The sequence below is a fragment of the Engystomops pustulosus genome, chromosome 5 (assembly GCF_040894005.1).
Source record: "Engystomops pustulosus chromosome 5, aEngPut4.maternal, whole genome shotgun sequence".
Lineage (NCBI taxonomy): Eukaryota > Metazoa > Chordata > Amphibia > Anura > Leptodactylidae > Engystomops > Engystomops pustulosus.
In genome coordinates, this window is record NC_092415.1 from 92,898,167 (window position 1) to 92,913,676 (window position 15,510).

Consider the following 15,510-nt stretch of genomic DNA (forward strand, 5'->3'; position numbering starts at 1 on the left):
ATACAGTAGTCCTCGTCTACAGTACAAGGGTGATGCCAGAATATTTAATTTTCTAGTCCATTAGGTGTCAGATTTGACCTGCTTTGGACTTACAGAATGATTATGATCCCAGAGGATAAGTTATTTTATTCATGGGCCATTGGGTCGATATTAAAGTAAGATCTTTATTAAAGGTGAGAAGTTGTATCCAGTTTGTGTTGATCCTTTATAGAAATTTAAGAAAAGGGAATCTTGAGCTGTTCCAAAAAAAACACTGCCCACATTATTCTTTACAAACTCATGTGGAGTTGGCTAACTTCTGCCATTCCAGTCCAAAAAGATGGCAATACATTTCACATTTCTACTGTGAGTTTTCTGCATTACGGATGACTCTCCACATGTTTTATATGGGATTGAGGTCAGCGGATGGGACCGGCCGCTTCATTACTCCCATCTTTGTCTGTTGAGAACAATAATATCTCATGAAGTATATTTATATGTGGTAAACTGGCTGAACACCCAACACAAATTTTATCCCCTATCTGTGGCAGCTGTTGCAGAGCACAGTGAGGCACATAATGAGATTTATAATTGTTGCCAATGGGGCTCCCCTATATTAGCAATATCATACATATTACTTCAGTTGTTGTAATTAATCTACTTCTTTAATCTTTCTCAGTTTTGACCCAGCCTCTGTTTATTGCTTTCTTACTGTGTTTAACCCCTTTGTGATGGGCTCCCTGATGATGTGGAAGGTAAGTTGATGACTGTCTTTTAAGTGTTTTATATATTTATTATTATATTGATTTTGAGTGTAATACCAATTTTATTCTATGAATGTCTTCTTCCTAGGGTGTAGAAATGAAATGCTATATGCAGACACTGTTTGTGACATTTTTAGCAATATGCTATTTTATACTTTATAGCCCCCTTTCATTCACAATCAGTTGCCCCTTACACTCCGGTGCGCCTTATATATGAACCTAGACGTTTTAGTAGGCATTTATTGATGGTGCGCCTTATACTCCGGTGCACCTTATAGTCCGAAAAATACTGTGTGTTGTGCTTTTTGACCAATGGTAGCAATCACAGAATTCACCAGAAGTGAATCATGCGATTGATGTATTCATGAGTTGTCCACATCCCCTGCCTCTTTCTTTTCTTTGTGATTGATGAGTATCTGTTTATACAGATACAAACAAGTTATAAGTCGAGATGAGACTTAGAAGTGGAGAAAGTTGAGCGGATTATCAATGCCTATAAATATACCAGTTTTATAGTGTATGTTATAATTTGCACAATATATATTTGTGCAAAACAGACACCACCTTATCATGCTTCCCTTACATTTCAACTAAATTACATGTACCGTATATACTTGAGTATAAGCCGACCCAGCTAAAAGCCAGCCACCCTGCTGCCCTCCAGTATATATCCAGCCAGCCTGCCCCCAGTATACAGCCATCCAACCCCTGCCCCAGTATATTGCCAGCAAGTCCCTGCCCCAGTGTGTAGCCAGCCACCCTTCCCCTAGTATATAGTCAGCCACCCTGACCCTAGTATATAGTCAGCAAGCCTGCCCCCAGTACATAGTCAGTCAGCCTGTCCCCAGTACATAGTCAGCCATCCAGCCCCCAGTATATAGCCAGCCAGCCTTCCCCCAGTATAGAGCCATCCAGCTTTAACCAGTCAGCTTACCACCAGTACATAGCCAGCCAGCTTTCCCCCAGTATAATGCCAGCCCTGCCCTAAAATATAGCCAGGCAGTCAATACTCACCCAAGAGACGCGCCCCCCCCCCCCACCGGCGGTGTTTCTCTTTATACGTCTGGCAGCGGCAGGTCCTCACGACATTGTGGCGCACAGGCTCTGACGTCAGCTGCTGCTGCTATCATATTGTGTGTGTTGGCCTGTACACACTCTGTTATCGGTGTTGGCCGGACGGAAGAAAAAAAGACCTGCCGGGGCATTGGAAAGGTGAGTTTTGACTTTCTTTTTTTTTTACTCGAGTATCAGCCGAGTTTGGCTTTTTCAGCCCTTTTTTTTGTCTTGAAAAACTCTGCTTATACTCGGGTATTTACTGTAACTTCTGGTCAAGGTTAATTTGTAGCATATGAACTCATTTGTGAAGTAACCTGACTGTACAGAGAAAGGGAATGAAGTGTTTAAAAGTATTAGTGAGGGTTGTGTATTTTACATAGTTAGTTAGGAGTTTTTACTTGCTAAAACTGTAAGAAAGCAGTTTTCTGAGCTCTGCAAAACCTTGGAAAGCTAAAAAATTGTTAACTGTATTGTTGTTTAATTTATTAATTACCTCTTTACTCCTCCTACATTTTCTCACTGATCCCCCCACCAGCTGGAGATTTCTTATAGAGGTAACATGGGTGTTTAGAGGTTTCAATGCTGAAGCCATGTAAACATAGACCAACACGGAGGACTGGACTGGTATTCCTGGAGAATCAGGAAAGTTACCAGATGAATACAATTCTTATTGTTTCATCATAACAAACCATACCCTTCCGCAAACAAATGTTTGGCAACCCATAAACTCCATAACCAATAATACTATTTTTGAAAAATATTTTACCTCAAAACTCTCCCTCAAGCAAGTTTTTGCAATTTTTTGAGAGTTACAGTTATGTTTTATTCACCTACCTTTGCTCAGTTCTCTGTGATTATACCTGTCTTTTGCAGTTTTAGACATTGTATCAAAGTGATTTAATACCAATAACAATTGACTTTGTATTCTAAAAGTGAAATTACACATTCAGTCACTTCTTTTTTTTCTTTACAAAAACTGTCATATAATTCCTTTAAACTGCCAAGGAACTGGTATAGAATTTACTGTAGGATTACTATGAGGCTTGATTGAAGGATTCAGATAAGAGGTTTTCCTTAGCGCAAATCTCATTCTTTATGAATCTAATGCATACTTTCTCTAAGCCACAAATTGTGTCTTCTCATGCATTAATCAGTGCGTAAAAAAGAGCTTATATTCCTGTATTCATTTTGGTGTCTGTGTAACTATGAATATGTTGAAGAAGAGCATCATTAATCTGTAAAATTTCTAATATGCTAAATTATTCATGCCGAACAGTGAGAATTTGCCCTGTCATTCTGAGACTAGTTAACGTTTATTGAGACAGCCCTTGAAATAAAGCTTAGTGGAGATTTCTCTTCCAACTTCCAACCTTCTGTTTTACAGATTCTCATCCCTTTCATTTTGGTGATGTGCTCTTTCGAAACGGTTCAGATCTCAGCGCAGATTTCCTCTAAAAGGTATGTTAAAAACTTCAACTGATAATACATATTAATTCGATTTTTTAATTAGGTCAGATTAGTGTCCCGGAGATGAATATTTATAGTCAAATAATATATGCTGAATAGTATATAAAGATAAAATTGTTATAGCTCTGACACTTTTGTAGTGATGATGTAATCTTTATCTTTCATGTGAATAGTAAAGGCGGTCAGTAGCTGGTGCATCCCTCCACCCCAGCTTTTCTGAGCGTTTATGTTGCTCAGCAGGAGGAGGGGAACCAGTGATGTCACTGTCCACATAAGGACAGTGCCATCACTGGGGAAATGCCCCTTACATCAGCAGCAGCCAATCACCAACTGCTACCGTTGTGCACACATCCTTCTGGAGAGGTCCTTGTGCGACGTCTTCTGCTGTATAAGCATATGGTGGGATACGTTTGTGCCCCCAGCATATCCTTACAACGTATGACACAAAATGAGATGTGAACGTTGCCCAAGTATGGCATATTGAAACTAGTTATTATCTGCAGTGATCACAAGAATAGTGTGCATCACATCATAGTGCCAAGGTTAACAGACCACTGAAATGAGTAAGGATTGCCCCTCAGGGTGTTTGTATACTGAAGTGTTACAGTTTTACCTGCTGGTTTGTTTAGTAGGTACCAGTGGACTGTTTTAAGTTGTGTTTGTGCTTTGATGTGACATATTGGGGGTTGTTTATCATACGGCGGTGCTCAGGCCGCGCATCCGTTGCAACTGAACACATTGAAAGGCTCTGGCCTATTGATGTATCTAGAGGGACCCTGACTGGCATAGTTATAAATGCAGTCGTTAAATTTTCACATATGAAGAAAGGAGAGCCAGGAGGCGCTCGGCTGCTGGAAGCCTTAGCGCCAGGTCAGTGTAGCATATTGTTAGAAAGTTCTTTAGTTGGTATAGCGGACTTGATGAAGATAGGGGTTAAGATAACGTGCATTACTTTTGTGACAGTCTACCACAGCTAAATCGGGTGAATTATTTATTTAAAAAAAAAAACTACCATGAAAATGAAGCATGATGAACTTTGGGACCCTTACTCATAGATCCAGGTATTGTGACTGTAGTAGTCTCATGTTATATTTGTCTATACAAAAAGCATTGATTTTTTTATGGACCTAAACACCTTCTATTTTTAAATGGAAAATAAAGAAAAAATACATTTTAGAAGTGCTGGATTCTTTTGCCTTTTCTTCAAAAGTGTGATTTTTCCCCGCAGACAGATGGATTGGGATCCTTTGCAATAGAGGATATGATGCATGAATGAAAAGATTTTAACACACGTGAAAGCCAAATAGGGCAAGTCTGGTTTTCTCTGCATTGACAATATTTGTAGATGCGAAGGATCACGTAGTAGCTGCATCATATCTTTAAGGGTCCAAAGGCTGAGCGGCATCAAAGTCCCCAGAAAAGGAATAAAATATCAAATGCCCATCAAAGTGTAATTTTGTCAAACATGTGGACAGGGCAAGAGACAGATACTATTGTTTGAAGATATTAAAGCTGTCTGGATCAGAGCTTCACTTCCCAGATGAAGGTATATTTGATGTGGAAGATTCCTGCTGTTTCCTGCAGGATGTTGTGTAGCAAATACAGAAATGTTATGTAGTAAGGGAAATAAAAGTATCGGTCGCTCAGTAGAAACAGACCTGCCTTTATAGATTGAGGTTACAGGTTAGAATTGTTCAGAACCTAAAAACCTACAAGAATTTTTTTTCTTTAATCTCCCCCACATGTTTCTAAACCTTACACCCCTCCTGTCTGAATATAAGCACAGCAATTCTTATCAGGATGTCCTGTGTTTATCCAGATTAATACAAAGCAACTGAAGACATAGACACTACTTTACAGTAGTTATATTTACCCACTTTCTTTCCTCGCTCTTATTTTTGTTCAGTACACAGTAGTTATTAATTGTGGTATACTGAAGTAGAATTACTCTACAAGATTACCATGTGTTTGTTACTGGTCCTGCATAGTCAAGTTCTGGTATGATTTTTTAATTTGCAAAAAGGAAAAAAAGGGTTTGGAGGGAGGTACGTAAATTGAGTTTATTTTTAATAAAGTGAATACAATGGAAGGGGGTTGTTATAAGTGTGAGAGGGGCGCTGTAGCAATGTGTCCATTAGAAGGAGAAAGGGCATATTTTAAATAGGCAGAAAACAGAAAAATGGACATTAGATATGGAATTAGAAATGGAAAAGGCTACATTAAAGAGAATGTTATAAATAGAAGGTTACAGAATAGGGGGCATTAAAAGTTTGGGGCAACTAAATGGGACTTAAAGAGGACCTTTCAGCCCCTCAAACTTGTGGAAATTCTTTATCTATAGGGGCTGCTACACATATTCAGGCGTAATTTGAATTTTTTTCTAGCCCCCAGCTTGTGGAGATATCAATCCCAGTATCAGACCATTATAATCTGTCTTCTGTCAGAGAGGAGGGGCTGGAGGCATGTTATGCTAATCTTATACTGATCAAACAGCAGCAGGCAATGTCAGAGAAGCTACTATGAACAGTAGTGAGTTGTGATTTCTATATGTGCATCTAGAGGCAGTCCTCTAATTATGCTGACAAAGCATTTCTAGCATGCTAACATAAACTTATTGTTAAATTGTGAAAGCAATAGGATTACATGATGTAAATGTGACGTAAAATTAAACATGACATTTATATGCTGTATGCGCTTTCATCACGTTTGTGGTTTCGTAGCGTTTATGTTTACATGGTGCATGCATGCCTTTTAAGTGGTGCCTGCTTTTTAGTGGCGTTTTGTCTTGTGTACAGTTACATACTGCTGACATGGCATTTGCGTTTTTGTGGTGTTTTTGTTTGTGTAACGTTTGTGCTGCATTTACAGTTTAGTAGCTTTCTGCACAGCGTTTCTGTTTTTGTTGAGTTTACGCTTTTGTGGCATTACGTTTTTGTAAACATAGTGTAAACTTTATGTTACCTGACTATTAGCAGGATGTTTAACCCCTTCAGGGCCCTATTTTGGCCTCTAGGCCAAATTTTTTAAAATCTGCCCTGTGTCACTATAAGTGGTTATAGCTTTGGAACGTTTAAACATATTCAGGGGATTTTGAGATTGTTTTCTTGTGACACATTGTACTTCATGTTAGTTTAAAATTTAGATGATATCTTTTGTGTTCAGTTATGAAAAAAAGTGAAATTTTCAAAGTTTTAAATTCTCTACTTTTGAAGTAGATAATCTTGGCACCTAAGTTAATTGATATTTTACATTTCCAAAATGTCTTCTTTTTTAAGATTACACATATTTTACTAGAATGTTATAAGGCTTAGATATTGGGGGCATTTTTAAAATTTTTGGAAAAATCTCCAAACCCTGTATTCTTTAGAGGCACCTGCTCAACTTTCAATTGACTGTGAGAGGCCTAAATATTAACACAGGGGTAGTACCGGAGGGCTAATTTACCTATGTGAGTTAATAATTTTCTTAGCTAAATGCCTAACCAAAGTATGTGCCGGCAGGGTTGTGTGGTTGGTTTCCTTTAAGAAGTGTCCGAGACACATTTGTGTCACAGATGCACTATTCACGACACAAATTTCTCGCGTTTCTCATGCACAGTTGGACATTTATCTTGCAGTAGAATTGTTCCCCATGCCCTATATTAAAGGTGCACACTTCCAGAGCAGTGTAGGAGGCGCCAGATTCAAGAAGAATGGGCACCACAATTCATGAATGTGGCACACCCTGCACACTTAACGTACAGTTTTCCATAAATGTATGCCACTGATTGGACAATATGAGAGAAGATTAACATAACACATGCATCCAGTCCCAGCTCCTCCTCTCTGACAAAATAAAGATTACAACCCCTGAATCTGTGTAGCAGTCCCTACATGATGGGACAGATTTACTTACCCGGTCCTGTCGCGATCCTGCAGTGCGTTGTCCAATGAGGATTCGGGTCTTCTGCGATTCACTAAGATTGTTCGCCCGAGTTCCTTGATCCGTCTCTTCTGCGCCGAGGTCCCCCGGAGTTCACCTTCTTCTTCCTGGTGCTTGTAAGTGCGTGTCTTGCGATACAATTCTAAATGTTAAATCCTTTGCGTTGTCCAAATCCGTAGGGTTGTCCGAAGGCCCGCCCCCTGATTTGTGTCGCGTGCAAGACGGCGCCGATGCGCCAAAATCCGATCACCTGCGCCAAAATCCCAGGGCAATTCGGCGCAAAATGGGAAACCCGACGAAAATGCGTCCGACGGACCCTTAGTAAATGAGACCCATTTTGTGAGCTGGTGAAAGGTCCTCTTAAATAAGTAGGTACTAAATTGAAGTAGAATATTATACTATCGGGGGCCATTAAGGGAAATATTATACAGTGTGTGGGGCAGCAAAAAGATTTCTTATACTTTGTGAACTAAGTTGGGTATGGGTTAAGAGCATTAAAATAATTTTAATGCAGAGGCGTTATGTGTATTGTAATGGGGGAGGGACTCTAATAGAGGAGACACACATCACTTAGACAACCCTATGTTGCAATCTATGACACCTAGATCCATTCCTCTGGTGTAATTGTAAAGTATTTTGTGCTATAAAACCAGAGATCGAGGCAGTTAAAGACATAGTTTAAAATGTAATCTTTATCTACAGCTCACATTCCCAACTATAGGGGACAGTTATCAGGGCTTCTACGCCACAAAAAAATACTGCAGGCTTCGTTCTATATGCCCAAAATAGTCTGATGTATTAATTAAAAGGTCTGTTAACATCACTATAGTGTTGGGTTAATACACTTTTCTTTTTCATTTCACATTTCTGTTTATTTAGTTTTTTTGTCAAGTGACAAAACATACATCAGGGAATTGAAGGTTATCAAAAGTGTATACATCTTACTTGCTGTTGACCAGAGGTCGCAATAACTCCTGAACACGTGGTCACATAACTTTCTATAAGTGTCATTGACCGCAGGGCCAGGTGCATTTTTGGAAAAGAGTTTAAAGGGAACCTGTCAGCAGATTCACTGTGACCATGGGGAAAATGAAATATGGATAGCTTCCTCAATACAACTATGGGTAATGTTAAGACGTTACAATGTTCCAAGGAAAACTGGACAAGAGGAGCAGAATTTGTAAGGTGGCTTTTGTTTTAATTCCGTATGCCAAGCCTAGCCTTTTCCTTCACCTTTCAGTTCTCCAAGTGCATGTTGATGTAATTCACTACTAATTCTAAAGGACCTGGGCAGCTCCCATTCTTCTCTATTCTAAGTCTGGGCCCTAAATGATGATAACCACAATCGGCAGTTTTGAACAAGAGAAAGTTCAAGATACTTTAAAATAATTCCCTCATTTATATTACATCATGCCAGTTTACATATTAAAAACACATATAAAGTCATATGCAAATTTGCAGAGAAGAGTCACTTTTTTCATGAGATGAGTCAGTTTTAGAGGCTAAAGGGTGTTTTTACTTCAGATGACCATATTGTGAGCTCCTAAAGTTCCGGTTGCATCACACCCCTGTTATTGTATGTAGAAAATTCTCTTTGTTTTGAACACATTTTGTGCTGTGTGTTGAGAACACGTTGTTTGTATGCCAGATGGTATCTTCAGTCCACTGAAGCACTGCTTCCTGCAATTATGTTCTGTTTTATAATGTAAATGAACCAAGATTATTTGTATCAATAACAAATCTGTATCCAAAATAAGAGCACGTTGTTTTTTAAACATTTCTGGCTACTTTTCTAGAGCTGCCTTCATATATCAGTAAATACTACTACATAGACCTTCTGTTCAGCCCAAACAAGCTGTTTTTTAGAGTATATTACATTGAGTGAAATGCTGTCAAAAATATATAAATTATAGAAATGGATTTAAAGGGGTTGGACACTTTCCCTTATCTCCCAGGATATTGGGTAATTTACCAATATTACTACAATTAAATGTCTATGTAAAGTAAAGCTCCCTGGTTTAGAAATGTCTTTTACCTCATCAGCTGCCAGTCTTGTCATTAGGTGGGAGGGTCATGTGATCTGAAACGGTTAAAAACATGGCTAAATTCCTCACAAAACAGCACCACATTTGACCATGAGTAGTGTGTGTTTTTGCATTAATTTCTATACAGCCCATGGTCAGGTGTGGTGCTGTTTTTGGGATAAAGAAGCGATTTTTTTAAACCTATGAACAACCCCTTTGCGGGCCTGGAAGGTAGAATGGTCATGGACAGTAAGAGATCACATAATCATCTGTGGCCATTTTATGGACAGGAATGACATCTGATAAATTAAAAGACCATTCTCAACCTGGGACCTAACTTTACATATCAATAAAGTGGTGCAGAACTATTTGTGTTTATTTTTACATAATAGATGTATATTGGTAAAATACTTAATATTACACGCACATTACAAAATCATTAGGTAACCCTTTTAAGTGTTTTTGTTTGTTTTTTTTTATATTCCACACTTTTTCTTTCATCGTTCATGCCCTTCATTCATAGTAACTTCAGCCTTGAATTTGTGTTTATTTTCTCTTTTACTTTATTTTCTCTTGCTCATATCTAACATAAATGTCCCTACTCTCCAGTATGAGAATTAGTAAGTTTTTGCCTTGGTGTACCCCATCAGGTGCACTATATAGAGAGATGGGGTTAAACACTGCCTTCTTATATGCTTAATTAATATTTGACTTTGTCTCTTTCAGCTTGTTTCTCATCGTTCTTGTAATATCGGACATTATGTCTCTGGTAAGTTGCAGTTAGATATTCTCTGCCAGTTAAGCCAGAAGGCAATAATTCATTCTACAATATTCAGAACATTAGTGCATGGAAGCATTTCTGTTTGTTTAGTAGAATTGGACAGACATAAGCAGAAACTATTTCAATAAATTCTTTCACATTTTGTAATCAGTCTCGGTCCATAAATATTGTGTTTCGAGAACAAAGGTCCATAAGGGCACTTAAATTCTATTTTGTATTCATTATGTTGAAGGAAATATTTTAGAACATAATTTGGAATGATTCAGAATCTGCATGTATCTTGTTAAGAGAAATAGGCAGTTTTTAAGGGAAGATCAATAATTTTAAACTTTCCCAAATAAAGGTTTGAGTGAAATATATTATTTGGATTAAAAAAAAAACAAATATGCCATTACAGACACTTTTCTTAAAGGATATCTACCATGATAAACCAGGGACACACCCATGGATCCAGGCACTGTGACTCTCTTATATTTTTTTATAAAGAGAGGCCTTATGACATGATGCTGGATTAAAACCAAACCAGTATGTCTATTCCAGAAGATTGCTTAATGTCAAGGGAGCTGCCTAACAAGGTAGCCAAAAGAGGCTACCTTATCTCATCTTGGTTTTCCTTATCTCATCTTGGAAAACTTAGACCTCACACGCCTTCACAGTGGCTTTAATTTTCAGTCTCTGTTAGGAGAACTATTACTTCCCGACCTTAATGGTACTGGAGCAGCCAATTCTAGCACTGGCAGCACATATGGAGAAGTGGCCATAGAATAAGAAGTGAGAAGGCCTTATTGCAACTAGAATCTCTTTGCGCCCTATAGCTACTCCACTTGTGGTAAGCCCCATTTGCAAATATATTTGTAAATTTATAGTAACAAGTAACAAATACTTTCATAGACTTAAATGGGTATTCTCATTTCCATGATGTCCCCCCATGACGGCAGGATGCCCCTTGACCTCTGCAGGGACAGGAAAAAGAGGTCAAAAGCCTTCCACCCACATCCTCTCGGCAATGTGCTTCCTGTCTCTACAGCAGTCAGGTCAAGAAAGGGTCTCTCTCCTCCTAAGTGGGGGGGGGGGAGGCGTTGCGTCACTAACCAGGAGTTTTGCCAGCCCCTACTGGGATGAAATTCCCACCTGAATTGGTCCTCAGTCGCATTGGCCCTCCCTGCTTCCTCCATGGTCCATAAGCGTTTCTTCCGGCAGCAATGTGTGAGACACAAGCTGAACTACATTTCCTCGTTCCGTAAGGACTTCCGGCTGCAACCAGAGGTCAATTCCAGATGCAGTCGGTAGTCCTTATGGAGCCAGGAAATGTAGCAGGAAATCCCACAGAGCGGACCGGAACGCTGACTTCCAGCCATCTGCATGGGGGATACGCTCCCACATAAGGTATTTAAACAATACAAGTGATGTGGTCATGTTGATCTGAGGTCTCTATGTAAAGCTGCGTTCCTTGCAGTCCCACACTTATTATGGCTGATGAGGCAGACTTAGGCCCCCTCCACCCGGCTGGTTATGTAAGTGGTGCTGTGTGGCAAGTTCTATTTACCTCTGAGTTTAGTTAGAACTCCAATTGAGCGTCTTCTTTATGTCCCTAGGGGAGAGATCAAGAGTCTAAAGTGAAAGGTAAAGAAGACAGACCGAAAAAATCCGATAAAGCTGAGAAAGCTAGCAAAACCGATAAAAGAGTAAAAGCCCCTGCTAGGAAGTGTATTATGTGCCTTTATTTTATGTCGGGTACTTATAAGAAACTGTAAATCCTGTATCATGCGAGAAGAAAAGATGTCCTTCATGGACAAACTCAAAACCTTTACTAAAGAAAAGATGGTATCATCTGTAGCCACAGCTACACAGAAAGAACCTCCCCAGAAAAGACCAAAACTTGTTATAAATTCTTCTTCCGAGGAGGAATATGATTCTGACGTACCTTCATGTTTTATGATGGACACTGACGAACAGGAACATTTTCAAGATTACGGTCATATTTCCGATTATCGCCACTTGTTTCAAATGGAAGACCTGGATAGTCTTTTAAAAGCAATTTGTGAAAAACTAAATATTGAGGAGATAGTTCCCACTATGTCTTTTGAAGATTAACTTTTTGGTGTTTTGTTTCCAGTTAATGAAACCTTGAAATTACTGATTACAAATGAATGGAAGGAGCCAGAAAAAAAATTGTTATTTCTAAAAACTTAAGGAAACATCTAGTCTTTGATCAAGATGCTTCTAAGGATTGGAACTCCTGCCCTAAGGTGGACATCTAGGTGACCAAAGTGGTCAAGAAGATCAACCTACCATTTGAGGACTCGGCACAGCTCAGGGATCCCATGGATCGGGAAGTCAGACACTCTACTTAAAAGAGCATAGAAGACATCTTTGCTTAACCTCAAGTCTAATCTCACAGCTACATCAGTAGTAAGGTCTTTACTTTTCTGGCTAGGGAGCTAGAATCGCACATCCGAGAAGTCACTACCAGGACAGCGCTGCTAGAAAGTGTTGCCCTACTAAAGTCTGCCACTGCTTTTCTAGCAGAATCTTCTCCTGAAGGAATTCAGTTCTCAGCAAAAGAAGAAGCATTAACTAATGCTTCAAGGAGAGCTCTCTGGCAATCGTGTGGCGATATCCACTCCAAAACAAAGCTCTGCAGTGTTCCCTTCACTGTTTGGACCAGAATTAGACATCATTCTGGAGAAAGCCTCAGGTAAAAAGAAGGGGTTCCCGGATAACAAGACTGTGAAGGGGTTACACCAGGTCACTTAGTTATCCTTTTATAGACACTCCCAGAACGCACAGGTTCTGAGAGGCTCAGGAAGTGATTTAAAATTGTCCACACAACTACCGGATATGGCACGATAAATCACAACCCTGAACCTAAGGAACTGCCACCAACCTGGTAGCATGTATATGAGCAAAGCATGGACGTTTGGATTCGGTATGGAGATAAAAGAGCAACACAGGTTAAATTTTATATTTAATCTTACCATCACCCTGCACTTGATGATGGTAAGATTTCCCCCAGGTCAAAGACAAGCAGCCTCAAGGCTTTTCTGGTTATATTAGGTGCAGACACACCTCTGGCCAGCCCAAGGAGGGGCATGGGTCCCTCCTACCTGGTATTACATCCATGAACCCTGGAGAAATTGTAGCTTCTCAAGGGGAAGTCGTAGGGTCATGGTTCTGGTATCATTGGATCTGGGTGAATCCCTGGATCACATTGATACCAAACCTGACCCATTTGCTATGGTCCTACCCAGAAATCTTTATATCTCTGGACCCAAGGGTGCTAGAGCACCAGAAATTAGACCACTGTGATCTCCTGAAGATAACCCATTGAAAATGTAGTTGCCCTTGGGCTGAGATGGGCCATAACTCTGTAACTGTCCCTAACCCACGTATTGGTTTAAGAGTTTTTTGACTCTTTCTCTCTTGTCTGAAAATGGGGGGAAATCCATGGAGACGATTCGGCTGTGGAGATCCTTTGAAGCTCGGGACCCTCCCGAGCCAGGTAACAGTAGCTAGCTCCATTAAGCTAATTATGCTGAAGCTGGGGGGAAGTAAGGAATTTGAGTAGGATAAGGGCCCTCTCCCCCTGGTCACATTTATCTCAAAGACAGTTACCAAGTAATCTTCTACAGATGCCTTTTGTGACAAAGGTAAACAAAGTTGCTGGTGCTATCAGGAGGAATGGGCAGGGGGTTCCTCTTCGCTTACTCACCTGACAGTGACAGAAACAAGAAGCAGTAACGGTAGGGTGGGGGGGGGGAGCAACTCCTAGAGTTCATGACTTAGTGGTTATAAATATGAACAAATCCTTGGGTCCTGAATATTATTCAGATAGGATACAAAATAGAATTTGACTGTGCTCCCCCCACACAAGATATGTTTCTCCGCTGTCTTCTGCTTCTCACTCCACTCACCTTTTCATCTGGCACAAAGCGTCTTCTCTTCTTAGCTCTGGGGTCGTAATCTCAGTACCACAAGAACTAGAAAAGCAAGGGTTCTATTCTTCACTATTCTTAGTCAAGAAGCCCAACAGCTCCATTTGCCTGATCATAAATTTAAAGCTTCTAAACGATTATATTACCTACAGGAAGTTTTTCATAAAGTTGTTAAAATCCTCTATTCAATTTATACACACCAATTTATATATGTGCACCATAGATCTTCGGGATGCTTACGATTATGTCCCAATTCACTCCTTATCTCAGAAGTTTCTCAGATTCTCGGTTCTCTCTCCAGAAGGTCTCAATCTTCATTTCCAGTACTGTGCACTCCCCTTTGGTATTATCTCAGTCTCAGTAGAGATGGTGGTTTACCTGAGATTACAATGTGTCAACATTATCAAATACCTGGACAACCTTTTTAGCATGAGAAAGGACAAGTCAAGTCTAGTGGTCTCAAGAGACCTTACCTTGACTAAACTCTGAGACTAGACAAAAAGGTCATCATTCCCTCCTCGGTAAAAAGGGACCTTCAGTGGTGGCTTAACTCAAAGCACCTAAAAAGAGGGGTTTCCTGGCACTGCCTTACTTGTATCATGATCCAGACCAATGCAAGCAGCTTGGGATGGGGAGCACTCTTCCCTACTCACTTCGCCCAACAATCCTGATCAATATCCCAGTCAAAACAACCGTCAAATTATCAGGAACTAAAGGCAATATGAGAGGGCCTAAGATCAAATAACCATCTGGTGAAACCACCATGTCCACATCCTCTCAGACAACACCACTGCTGTATTGTACCTGAGAAGGCAGGGGTGATTAAGGTACCCAGCACTCTCTGTATTGATTTGCACCATCTTATCCCCGGCAGAGGCAAAAATCCTTTCCATATTGGCCACACACCTAAACGCTTAAACTGGGTAGCGGATTGTCTCAGCAGAAAAGACATCTTACCCAACATGTGGTGCCTAAACCAGGAGATCTTCCTCCACCTGGTCAGACTCTGGGGCATGCCTTGGATAGATCTATTTGCCCCAAAGGAGAATTCAAAATGCCACTACTTCTAGGAGGCAAAAGAAATGAGGTAATGTCTGGGCACCTTTAGCCACCTATGGCACAAACCACTATCATACGCTTTCCCCCCTATTCCCTTGATCGCAAGAGTTCTCAAGAAATGATCTCAGGACAGGCAAGGGTAATTCTAATCTGTCCAAAATAGCCGAAGAAGAACTGGTACCCATTACTAACTTCAATGTCTCTACAACAGACGATTAACACAGCAGAACCTCCTGTACTAGGGGCCCAATGCTTCATTTGTACCCAGAAAGGCTACAGCTAGCAGCATGGATCCTGAGTCCAATTTCCTAAGATCCCAAGGTCTCTCACAAGCAGTGATCTCAATTCTTAAGTAGAAAACCTGTTATTTTTTCCATATATCATAAGATATCGAAGAGATTTGTGATTTTTTTGCGAAGACAATCCCCTTCATCCCCCTAATCCGAATATTTTTCAGATATTGGACTTCCTGCAGGCGGGTCTAGAGCTCGGGTTATCCACAAGCACCCTGAAAGTGTCGGGTC

At 40.1% G+C, this 15,510-nt stretch overlaps 1 protein-coding gene across 12 annotated transcripts in view; it reads left to right on the plus strand.

Annotated features, from left to right (window-relative positions):
* The window catches only part of PIGN (phosphatidylinositol glycan anchor biosynthesis class N), a 249,710-nt gene that overhangs the window by 162,640 nt on the left and 71,560 nt on the right, over positions 1–15,510 (plus strand). For all 12 annotated transcript variants that reach the window (XM_072152718.1, XM_072152720.1, XM_072152713.1 and 9 more), the window contains 3 exons: positions 659–734; positions 3,184–3,257; positions 9,938–9,980. In XM_072152718.1, coding sequence (XP_072008819.1) covers positions 659–734; positions 3,184–3,257; positions 9,938–9,980 — 193 coding nt within the window. The remainder of the gene's footprint in view (positions 1–658; positions 735–3,183; positions 3,258–9,937; positions 9,981–15,510) is intronic.